Source organism: Mobula hypostoma, chromosome 13, assembly GCF_963921235.1.
Source record: "Mobula hypostoma chromosome 13, sMobHyp1.1, whole genome shotgun sequence".
Lineage (NCBI taxonomy): Eukaryota > Metazoa > Chordata > Chondrichthyes > Myliobatiformes > Myliobatidae > Mobula > Mobula hypostoma.
In genome coordinates, this window is record NC_086109.1 from 40,095,737 (window position 1) to 40,109,053 (window position 13,317).

The following is a 13,317-nucleotide window of genomic DNA, read 5'->3' on the forward strand; positions in this document are numbered from 1 at the left end:
TTTTTATTTTGAATATATCAATTTATTGTGAGTTTAAACTAACACAACTATCCAAGCTTCAATTGGCCCTTGTAGTCAAAAGTGTTATATTTCACTTAAAGACTAGATTTTTATCTTGGGTTCAGCACATGGACGAAAATTTTCCCCAAGCGCAAGCAAATACACAAACTAGTTTGCATGACAGTCTTGATGGAAATGTGTTTTAGCCCAGATCAAACTTCAACAATGAATGTCTTGTGCTTTAGTCTTATTTTAAAGCAGACTTGGTTTCTTTGGCTGAGAAAGTTTTCTCTTTGTTCCAACTGTAAAGGATGAGAAATAGATTGACTGTTTGCTACTTCTCTAGTTTAAACACACTTAATCCTCTTTAGTTACAAAAGCAGTCAATCAGATTAAAGTGGAAGTGTTCAGAAACCTATGCAGAACAGTTGGCAAACAGCTAAAGCATGGCCTCTGTAGAAATGCACTTTTTCTTCAATCCCATATTTTATTTGTAACATAATCAAGATCACAGTACTATATACCAATAAATACTAAATATGCGCAGTGCTAAAAGTTAGCTTGAATAAGTTATCGAGCTAACACCAGCAAGCAACATAAACTATCCATAGCATAAAATATTAATTTGTATTTTTACTCCATTACCTTCTACATTATTAACCTGATTCTTCCATTAGCCAAGTGAATGATAATTTATATGTATCTGGCTTCACTTCATTTACAGATATGGAACAAGCTCACAGCAGGAAGACACAAAGGAATGGCTTCATACACGTCCTACTGCCAGCTCTGTAGACACAGATAGCCAATTACTTTCTTCTCCTTCTTCCGTCCCATTGTCAAATTTAGGTTAGTGATGTTTCATTGTCAACTAAATTATGAACAAAATTTTTCCAATTGCATTTTATCTCTTTCATTTTATTAAAAAATAGTATTTTGTCTTGCAGCTTCTGAGTATAATATGTATTAAAATGACAAATTTTATTTTTGGGTGTTATAGTGTAAAGCCCACACAAAATATATGTTTTATTGAATAGTTTGAAGTTAGTTTCCACATTGAAAAAATGCTTTATAAAGTAGTGAAGAGATCTATTGACCATATGAAGAACGGTCATGTAAACATTTTTATTAGTTGAGTGTATATATAAATGGTAAACCCAATCGTGTTGCATTCCTTTATGCTGTTTTTAAAGATTTAAGTTGCTTTGAATTTACAGATTAGATATACATTTAGAGTTATCCATGTAAGTGTAAGCTATTTACGTCTGCAGCAAATAAAATCTGTCACTGTTAATTTGTCAAGAGTAGCAGGATTTTGACAGACTTTCATATTTTAGTGGCCGATACATAAATGATTTCTGACCTTTCTTTCATCGGTAGTCCTGGTATATATCATAGATAAAAGGGACTATAGATGTAGCCTTTTTCTGATATATGTTGTGCCCATTTCATGATGCTGACCTGAATGGTTAAAAGTAAAGGTGAACACTCAATACTCTGAGTGATAAATGGTGGGGTGTAGGAGTCCAGAAGTCTAACTCTAGTTGTTCAGTGTTTATATAATGATATGGACTTGAGAAATGGAGATATAATTCTGAAATGGATACCAAATTGGAAAATGGAGCGGCGTCATCGATTGCAAAAGAGGATCACTGCAAAGTATTCAAAGCCATTAGTTTAAAGAAATGCATTTGAACTACTCTTGAAGTACATCATTTTATTTTTAAAATGTAAAAAAAAGAAGAGTGCAAAAATAGTAATTTCTGGAAAGATACCCAAAAAATGTGAAACTATACCTGACAGGGAAGGCTGGAGCATTATTTGTCTGAAAAAAATAAGACTGAGTGAGCTAAAAGAGAGATGTTTAAGATGTTGAAAGGGATAGAGTTTATCATCTGGTACAACTAAAACAACAGATGATAAAGGTAAGGTACTGAGTACTCCAGAACAGAATTCCGAAGAAAACCCTCTATCTAGAGAGAGATTAGAAGGTAGGGCACACTACCACAGGGAGTAATTGAGGCTAAACAAATTATGATCACACTTTCTTGCTTTCTGTCTCCATTATTCCTTTATGAGCCATTATGAGAGCATTCTGCAACTCAAAATTAATTTACAGATATTTTCAGAGGATTATGGCTGTTTACTTGGTGCTGAAATGTTTTAGTTCATTTATTTATACAGAAGGTTAATTTCCAATCACAAGCACATACTTGTTCATTATTGGCTTTATGTATTAAGCTGCGCTTGTCTTCTACCGTTCAATGTTCTACTCCATCCTTCAATTTGGTATCATTTTCAGAATTATATTCACAGAATCTTAGAAGAATCGAGGAATTAATTAGCATGGATGGAGGTCAGATTGGCCAGTGAGCACCTTTTGTATTTATCCCATTGCCCAGTACTTGGCCCGTAGTCCTCTCCTCTATTTACCATGTTCATATTAATCCTGTGGATTCTTGCTGCCTATGTTTGCCAGTCAATTCCATATCCGGACAATCTGTATATGAACTAAGCTTTCGTCACTTGAATGGAGAGGAATAGATGTTAAGGCCAAGCACCCTATCAGTTTGTTTACAATTTTAAAGTTGTTTATGTTCATTTAAATACTTTAATCTTTATGTTTTTAAGTTTATGTAGGTTTTACTATTCCTAATTTTTAATATTTTTTGACAGTTTGACAGTCGGGGAATGTCTTAGTCAGCTGTCAATTTATTTATTTAGAGATACAGTGCAGGACAAGCCCTTCTGGCTCTTCGAGCCTCACTACCCACCATCCCACCGATTTAACACTAGCTAATCACGGAACAATTTATGACCGATTAACCTACTAACCAGCACGTCTCTAGACCATGGGAGGAAACTAGAGCACCCAGAGGAAACCCACTCGCACACGGGAAGGAACGTAGAAACTTGATTCCAGAGGGCGTCTGAAGCTCCAAGCTGTAATGGGGTCGTGTTTATATTTCTGTAGATAGTGTATGTTTTATATACATCTTTCCCCATCCGCTCCCACCTCCTCCAATATGACAGGATTTCTGCACCGTGTTGAGAAGACCCACTGTCACTCTTGTGAAGATGTCATCAGTTGTATTCGTGAGGTTGGCCTCAACAGATCTGCACTTGCCTAGCACGTACTGAAAAATCCTAGTTATTACTAATCCTTGTCATAACATTTCAGTGTGTGAACTTAATAATTCTGACTTGTGTGCAACTTCGTAATAACCTGACCTGGAATTTCCTCCAATTTAAAGCAAATTTCTATGAAGTCAATCATCCAGATAGAATATATGAAATCAAAATCTTCCTCTGTAGGCCTGAAGTTTGTTTAGCTGGCACCTTAATGAGGTGATTCTAAAACTAACAGCTAATTTAGACCAGAAGACTTGTTATTGACCATGAAATATAACAAAAGACTTTTTTGTGGAGTTTGCTGTAAACAAATGTCAATTAAACAAGAGATGTGACATTCTCAAAGTAAACGCCAATTAACAGCTGCACACTGGGAAACAGAACAAGTCTAAATTGTATCAAGCACCTGTTCATTATTTCTAACTCTTACGGTTGAATGATATTGTTAGTGCACAAATGGCAAAAAATATTTCCAGAGTAAGCTATTTTTTCATAAATTGTATTTAATTGCTGTGATTAGTATGTTAAACACAAAAGTCCACTCAATGAAGCATAGTCAAGATTATGAAATTAATCTTATTTATTTCACTGTTGAACATTAATTAATGAATTTTATTTTTTTTTCCGGAATGCATCCATTTTCATTATGGGTCATTGAAACACCTGCACTTTTTCCTTTATTTTCAAAATGCCTTCAGGACTATTTAACGCGATTGCAATAGACTGGTTAGGCGTCTGTGATTAGTCAAAGCACAGAAATAACTTAACATGGCAGAAACCTCACATCTGCATAATTTTCTTCAATCTTGTATGAAGAAACAGATATAAAATTAATTTTATTGAGAATGTGTCACTTATGAACCACAATGCTGAAATGTTGCACTCAGATATAGAGCCATTCATCCCTATAGCACAGAAACAGGCCCTTTGCCCCATTTAGTCTATGCCAGCCTGGTCTTCTGCCTAGTCTTAACAACCTGCACTGAGACCATAGCCCTCCATACCTCTTTCATCCATGTACCCATCCAAACTTCTCTTAAATACTCCTGATGTACTCGCATCTACCACTTCTGCCGGTAGCTCATTCCACACCCGCACCACCTTCTGCGTGAAGATGTTCCCCTCAGATTCCCCATGAGAATTTCAGCTTTCACCCCTAACCCATGACCTCTAGTTCTAGTGTCATCCAACCCGAGGGTAACGAGCCTGCATGCATTCACCCCGTCTATACCCCATATAATTTTGTATTCCTCTATAACAGCGGTCCCCAACCTTTTTTGCAGCGCAGACCGGTTTAATATTGACAATATTCTTGCGGACTGGCCGACCGGGGTGGGGGGGGGGTGTTCAAGTAGGGTTAAATTCACCTCAACATATCTTTTACAGTTAGGTTGCCAACTTTCTCACTGCCAAATAAGGGACAAAGGTAGCAGTCAAATATGGGACACTTGTGTTTACCCCACGAAAGACTACCATGACCATGAAGCCTTGCGCAGGCACCTGTGTGCACATGTATGACGTGCGCATGTGTGTACATGCCGATTTTTTTTCCACAAATCGGTTTTGCAAATTGGCGTATTTATCATATCATTCCTGCTTTTACTATATGTTAGTGCTATTTTGGGTTTTATGTGTTATTTGGTATGGTTTGCTAGGTTGTTGTTTGGGTCTGGGAACGCTCAAAAATTTTTCCCATATAAATTAATGGCAATTGCTTTTTTGCTTTACGCCATTTCGGCACAAAACGTTTCATAGGAACGCTCTACCTCAGCGGGGGAAATATGGGACAAGGGCGGTCCCGTATGGGACAAACCAATTTAGCCCAATATACAGCATGTTCCGGCTAATACGGGACAGTTGGCAACCCTATGTTCAAGTTCAACAGTACGTGACAGGGAATGAGGAAAGGTGCAGGTGACTCATATCATTTCCTCACGGCCCGGTAGCACATGCTTTGTGGCCCGCTGGTTGGGGACCGCTGCTCTATATGATCTCCCCTCATTCACCAGCATTCCAGGGATTATGACTCCAACTTCAACATAGCATTCTAGCTCCTGTACTCAGTGCCTTCATTTATGAATGACAATATGCCAAAAACTTCCCTGAGATCCTTCCTATCTGTGATGCCACTTTTAAAGAATAATGAATCTGTATCTCGAGGTCCCCATGTTTTTCTGCAGGCCTCTGGGTCTTAATATATAAGTCTTACTTGGATTTGTCCTTTCAGAGTGCAATACCTGACATTTGAATGAATGAATGATCTTTATTGTCATTATGCATAGGTATAATGAAACTCTGTTTGGCTTCCTGTCAGGCAATTAAATAAAGCGGTAGATAAAAACAAGACAGTAATAGAAAAACAGTATTAAATAGATAAATAGCAGAAAATAAGTTGCAGCAGCACCAGAATATCACAGTAATGCACAAAGTGCTGTTAGTACAAGTATTTGAGTCTTTGTGTGTGCATGTGTGTGCTCACAGTTTCAGTCATTGTTCTGTGGGAGTGGTGTGATGAAGGCCACAGCTCTGGGATAGAAGCTGTTCCTCAGTCTATTTGTTCTGGCTTTTAGTGTCCTGAACCTTTTGCTGGACAGCAGCAGGTCAAATAGGGAGTGGCCGGGCTGTGTGATGTCTCTGGTTATGCTGATTGCTTTCCTCCTGAGTTTGCTGGAATAGATGGTGTCCAGTCCTGGGAGCTCCATCCTGACAATTCACTGGGCCGCCTTCACCATGCGATGCAGGTCTTGTCGCCCAGCGGCTGTGCAGCTGGCATACCACACTGTGGCGCTGTTGGTCAGGATGGTTTCAATTGTCCTTCAGTAGAAGTTAAGCAACAGCATTTGTGGGAGTTTGGCTGTTTCAGCTTTCTGAGGAAGAAGAGTCTTTGTTGTGCCTTTTTTTTACAAGCAGCGAGGTGTTTTGAGAGCATAACTCCAAGGAACTTTAGGTTTTCCACACTTTCCACTACTCTCCATGTATATGGAGGGGGGTGTGTACTCTGTCCTTTGATCTCCTGAAGTCAATGGTCATCTCTTTTGTTTTAGAAGTGTTAAAGACCAGGTCGTTGTCTTTACACCACTCCGTCAGATGATCCACCTCAAGCCTGTAGGCTGTTTCATCCTCGTCCGAGATCAGGCCAACCACTGTGATATTGTCCACAAATTTAATTATGGAGTTGGAGGTGTAGATGGGGGTGCAGCCATGTGTGAAGAGTGTGTAGAGCATAGGCTCAGCACACAGCCCTGCAGAGTGCCTATTTTTAAGATGAGGGTGGTGGAGGTGTGCTTACCAATTCTGACTTGCTGTGGTCGGTCTGTGAGAAGGTCCATGACCCATGAGCACAGGGAGGAACCAAGGCCAAGAGTGTTCAGTTTGCTGACCAGTTTTTGGGGGATGACTGTATTAAATGCAGAACTGAAGTCCACAAATAACATCCTCACATAAGCGTTCGGTTTCCTCTAAGTGAGTCAGAGCAATATGGAGGGCTGTTGTGATTGCATCCTCTGTGGAGCGGTTTTCCCGGTAGGAAAACTGGTGTTTGTACAGATCAGGTGGGATTATAGTCTGTATTAAATTCCATCTGTCATTTTTCAGCCCATTTTTCCAACTTGATCGAAATCATGCTGCAAGCTTTGATATCCTTCCTCATGGTCCACTATGACCACCAATCTTGGTTTCATGCTCAAATTTGTTAATCTAGTTTATCACATTATGATCAAAATCATTAATACAGCATTGGACCCACATCAGTCTCTGTGGCATACTACTAGGCACAGGCTACCTGTCAGACAGAAAACCATCTACTGCCACACTTTGGCCTCTCCTACAAAGCCACTGTTGAATCCAGTTGGCAACTTCACCGTGGATGCTAGGCAACTTAACATCCTGTTGTGTGGGATTTTGTCAAAATCTTTGCTGAAAACCATTGGAAAGAATGTCCGCCGCCTTTCCTTTACTGATCTTCTTGGCAGCCTCCTTAAGATTGGTTGGATATGCGCAAGGCCACCTTGACTATCCCTAAAAAAGTCCTGTCTATCTAAATACTTAAATATGCTGACCTAATAAATTTACCCACAACTGATGTCAGGCTCAATGGCCTATAATTTCCCAACTTATTGTTGGAACGTTTCTTGAACAACAGAGCAAGATTACCCACTCTCCAGTACTCCGGAGGTTCTGTAGCAACAAGTCATAGCTAGTGTATGCAGCATAATTAGACGAATACAAGTAGCATAGAGACACTTATTTGCTGGATGTTGTTCTTCCTCTGTATGTCTTCTCATATTAGATAGCACATGCAGACTTATTTCCCTTTTATTCTGCAATTTGCAGCTTAGCTGAATATGTATATTGTTTCATTAACAGCAAGCCCTACGGTGGTATCTCAGCTCAGCAGCCCCACTCCAAAAATGATGCGTTCCAATAGCATTCCGACCCACGATTCCTCTTTCGATTTGTATGGAAGTCTGCAGATGGGAAGCACAATTTCCTTGGCTGAAAGACCGAAAGGGATGATCCGCTCAGGTTCATTCAGGGATCCTGTGGATGACGGTAAGATGGAATGTTCTCAGCTTCAGTCAGTGTTAGGGGAATAATTTTTAAGTTACTTGATGTGCAGGAGATTGTAACACCTTGTATAAATTTTGACCTAGAATGTGTAGCTGTAATGGTAACAAATCTGGTAGCGCTAACTTGTTTCTCTGGAAACTTATCCTCTGCTTCATGCTTCCCTGTGTATGCACTCAAATGCTGAAGTCTAGAATTTATAGCCAGTGTTACCATAAGGGAGATTGTTGTGCTTTTTCATAGTGCTGGTAACAGACATGCAGTAACTGATGTACACTTCAATATAATAAGCACTATTTAGATTGCAAAATCAATTTAAAATATTGGCTTATTGAATGTTATAACTAAGTTTTTAATGATGCATTGAGTTTTTAATGGTGCACTGCTTCATAAATACTGAAGAACAAACTCTCTGTCCCAAAAAAAATAATTTTATGTGGTGTCAGAAATTCCATTCCATCATAAAGATTCTATTATTTCTTCAAGTGATATTTTTAGTAACAAAAAAAATCATTCAGCTTTTGATGCAAGCCATGTATTTTCCGAATTTCTGTAAAATACTTATGAAGCTATTCATAATCCCAGTTATTGAATTCTAGTTTACTAGTCTGATTGGCTATTCAGACTGATCAGGACTTCAGTTTCCAAATGTCACAGAGACCCAAATGATAAAGCCGTGTTCTGATAGGATAACTTAACACATTCAGTGTGCTAAACTTTTGTGAGCAGTTTTATTTAAGTTCAGCAAGCAGCATCTGTGTGGTGCTGATTGCAGATTGTGAGCCATTACTTTGAAAGCCTTGCAGGGCACATCCAACATTATGTAGCTGTTTCACCCAATCAAAACTAACAAAAGGCAGGAACCAAAATACCCGTTTAATGACTTAAGTGAGCTCAGAATATCTCAAAGCAGCTTAGAGCTCATGAACATTGTGAACATAAATTCAATGTATTATTATCTGTGAAATCTTCCTGACTAATATTAATCATTTTCTACCATTTGTAAATCCTAGAACCGATACTTTAGCTTGGTTGCAATTAGCAATTCCGTCATATGTTATAGCCATCATTTACACAATCAACTAATATTTCAAAGAGCAAGCACAATAATTTTATAGAAATATCATATTCAGGAAGTAAACATTGGAATTTAAAATAGCCTGGAAACCGTGTGCTTTATTCACATCTCCACTTTGACCGATATTATGAGTGGCTTATCCCCAGTGAATAAATCCATTATTTTGCTAGCAAAATGCCTTGTCAGATCAAAGAGTTTTTGATGACATCTCTTGCATGGTGTTCATATGATGAAGAAGATTACTAGTCCTGGTGGAGTTTCCTTATGATCTTGATAATAAAAATTAGGAAGTGTATTTTAACGAGAAAAACGAATAAATAATTAATCACAGGAAAACACAAGTCCTGTATTTGTTAAACAAAATAACTCAAATGTGCTTTATCTTTGCGAAGAAGAATGGAATAAAATAGGATTATAGTTCATGGTGGTTGAGATCTAGAATGGGGTTAGTGGGCTGAGGGGTCTGTTTGTGTGCTGCATGTCTGGCTCTATATCAGCTTCTAAAGAGCTGTTTTGAGATCACACCGCTGTATTTCATGAATGGTAGAACACACTATTTTCAAAAGAGACCCAAGATGAATAGGGGCAGAAATTAGGTCAGGACCTATTTATGCCAAACTTCTGTTCCATTCCTGATATGCTAATAACTTATGAAGGGATATCATTCACACTGATGTCTTATCAAGTCAAGATGATAAAATTAAGTTCTCCCTGTAGAATATTTGTCAGCTGACAGTGGTGCAGCCTGCACCCCAATTCCTCCCTCATGTAATTGTGGGGAGGTTGTTTTATTTTTCCACAGCACCCTGCCTCAAAGGGGTTAGCTGCAGGAAGGATACTAGCTACCTTGGAAAGGGATTTGTTAAGGCTGTATCCTAGGTGATAGTCAACCCTACTCCAGAACACTACAGAATAGAAACAGCCCTTCAGTCTACCAAGTACACTGCAGCCATGAAGCATCCAGTTACTTGACTCTGATGCTGATCACCTAGCTGGCCAGTTAGCAGACATTCCCATCAAAGTGCTGTAGCCCCTCCAGTTCTGGCAGAGATATCAACTTTATTCAAGTAGCTTTGACAGCAGAGACCCAACGGGTGAGCAGCACCAACAGACAAAGCTTACGGCGTTCCAAGGTCAACATAATTTGAACAATATACTTGGGGAATAACTTCTATTTTTACACATTAAAACAATATGTAATTTTAAATAAAAAGAGCAAGCAAGAGTGTATCTGTGTGGTTTGGCATCACCTTCAATACTACGTTTCAGTCTCTGAATTATGTGACCTTCTGTATAAAATCACATTAAAATCAAAGTTGATCTGATTTTCTTTTACAATCAGATTATTTTTCCTTGTGCCACATTGCTGTTCAGTTTCAGTTTTCTAATGGGATATTGGTTCTATCCCATTGAGGCTTTCTGATACAGATAACTGAGGAATGTATGCATTGCCTGTTATTTTTGCATTTACTTCCCATTTATATACTTTTTCTTTCAGGCCTTATTATAATTCACAAACCTCTGATTCCCAGTGGAAAAATAATCACCTCAGAACCCAAGTCAGATAGCTCTGAGATTAGCTACCTTGAGGCCACAATTAACATTTTAGGAAATACTACTTCACCCGACATTTAAAATAGTCTTTCACAGGTATTTTTCTTCCCCCTTCCTTGAGGAATTCTGTAGTATTTATTAAGAACAGATGGAAAAGTCAGTGGTGGTCCTTTAGCACTGTTAAACTTCAAAGCTCACATTAGCAAAGTCAAGTCCTGCTGCTTGAGGCTAAAAATATGCATTCATTGCTTTATGGTTGTATTGTAACTTTTCCCTAGTGCAGTTATTATGAAGCTGGGTTTCCAAACATGGTTCTTATAGATCCTAAAGATCAGGAGTTTCTATCAGATTCACATGATTACTACACTCTGTTAAATTTGTTGACTTGCTAGCATGTTATATTTGTTATTATACTGTCTATGCTAAGGAAAGAGATTTCTCATCAAATGTTCCCAGTGCTCCCTTCTTCTTAAGTTTGGAAAGTTTCGTGGAATTAACCCCCAGTTGTTGACCTTTAGCTGATGCCTGTTAGAATGCTTTGAAAAATCTCCTTTGTTTTATGTCTAGCATACAGGTTCATGTTTCCCTTTGTAATCAAGCTTTACGTGCTTTTTCAAAGCTTTCCTAGTCTTGTCATATGGTTTAAGATAACAATGCTGCCTCTATTAACATTGTATGAAAGCTGGGCACAGATGTCTTTTTCATTGTTATCTGTACTCTTGGCCTTTATTGTATTTGAGTTAGATTTCAGATTTTGATGAAGTGATCAAAATAGTTGTATACCCCCCAAAAAAAGACGACGAAGGTAAGAATACAGCTGGTGGTGGGCATGAATGAATATAGGAAGGGCTGAAACAGAAGAGCAACCAAGCCATGCAGACATTAAGTTGTTTGCCATCTGCTAAGAACCTCCAAGTCTTCAAATATGGCTGACTATCAGCTCAACTATTGTTCAGTACAGACCATCAAACCATAAGTAATAAATGTGAGAATCACTCATGTATGTAGCACTTTTCAAGTTTCTATTGGGACATCACAATGCACTTTACAGCCAGTGAAGTATTTTTGAAGTATAGTCTCTGTTAAAGTGTAAGAAAAGCAGCAACTGATTCATACACAACAAACTCCCATTACACCACTGTGATAATGTGCAGGGAAGAGGAGGGATTTTTGCCGGGTTTTCCTGCATTCATCAATAAATATTTGCCTGATGGTTTTAGGAATGTTGAATGAGTGCTGTAACATTATGAGGGCAGCATAGAAAGTTTCTCTTCTTCAAAGTACTGTTACAAAATATTTTACAACATAGACACACACAACACCTTAATTTAAAAAATATCTCATCTGAAAGTCTGCACATCTGAACGTGCAGAACTCCCTCAGTGCTGAACTGGAGTGTCAACGTAACTCCTAAACTCAGACCACTTGAAGGGGAACTTAGACGAACAACTTTTTAACTCAGACACAAGAATGCTACCAAGTGAATCATTGTTGATGATTACATTTAAAATGCCAGCAGTGTACTGTGTCTTAAAGATAAAGATATAATACATCAATAGAATACAAAAGATATTGTAATACATTTTATGAACTAAAACATTTTATAAAAACTTACATTCTCTGCTCAGTCTTTCACTATATCACCCTTAATGTCCATACTGCTTCAACAAGTCATAAATTTACTGACAGAAATTAAGTCCTGTATACTTTATGATAGTGGAAGATGAATATCACTCTGATAGGTATGCGCAGAAAACTACAGCACAGAAACTGGCCCTTTGGCCTATCTGGTCCATGCTGAAACATTTCAACTGTCTAGTCCCATCAACCTGCACCCAGACCAATGCCCTCCATACCCTCTCATCCATGTACCTATCCAAACTTCTCTTAAACATTGAAATGGAAATTGCATCTGCCATTTGTGCTGGCAGCTCATTCCACAGTCTTACCGCCCTCTGAATGAGGAAGTTTCCCCTCACGTTCCCCTTAAACGTTTCACCTTTCACCCTTAATGCATAACTTCTAGTCATAGTCCCACCCAACGTCAGTGGAAAAAACATGCTTGTATTTACCCTATCTATACCCCTTATAACTTTGTATACCTCTATCAAATCTCCCCTCAATCTTCTATGTTCTAGGGAATAGAGTGTTAACCTATTCAATCTTTCCTTATCACACAGGTCCTTCAGTTCCAGCAATATCCTTGTAAATTTCCTCTGTACTCTTTCAATCTTACTTACATCTTTCCTGTAGGTAGATAACCAAAACTGCACACAATAATCCAAATTGGGCCTCACCAATTTCTTTCCAACTTCAACATAACATTCTATCTCCTGACTCAATACCTTTATGATTTATGAAGGTTAATGTGCCAAATGCTTTCTTTATGACCCTTTCTACCTATGCCACCACTTTCAAGAATTATGGACCTTTATTCACAGATCTTTTTGTTCTACCACACTCCTCAATACCCTATCTTTCACTGTGAAAGACCAACCCTGGTTGCTTCTCCCAAAGTGCAACACCTCATACTTGTCAGCATTAAATTCTATCTGCCATTTTTCAGCCCATTGATCCAAATCCTGCTACAAGCTTTCATAGTCTTCCTTGCTATTCACTTCACCCCGAAGCTTGGTGTCATCCACAGATTTGCTGATTCAGTTAACCACATTATCATACAGATTGTTGATATAGGTGACAAACAATAAAGGACCCAGCACCGATCTCTGCGGCACTCCACTAGTCCACAGGCTTCCATTTAGAGATGCAACCATTTACTACCACTCTATTGCTTCTCTGGCAAAGTCAATGTCTAACTTATCTTGAGTGTCAAGTGACTGAACTTCGTAGCCAATCTCCCATCCAGGACCTTGACAAATGACTTGCTGAAGTCTATGTAGACAATATCCACTGCCTTCCCTTCATCAATTTTCCTAGCAACATGCTTGAAAAACTCTATAAGATTGATTAGACACAACCTAGCATGC

At 38.5% G+C, this 13,317-nt stretch overlaps 1 protein-coding gene across 7 annotated transcripts in view; it reads left to right on the plus strand.

Moving 5' to 3' along the window:
• Positions 1–13,317, plus strand: part of LOC134355549 (neuron navigator 1-like) — a 664,756-nt gene that overhangs the window by 547,103 nt on the left and 104,336 nt on the right. For all 7 annotated transcript variants that reach the window (XM_063065565.1, XM_063065568.1, XM_063065567.1 and 4 more), the window contains 2 exons: positions 725–849; positions 7,498–7,683. In XM_063065565.1, coding sequence (XP_062921635.1) covers positions 725–849; positions 7,498–7,683 — 311 coding nt within the window. The remainder of the gene's footprint in view (positions 1–724; positions 850–7,497; positions 7,684–13,317) is intronic.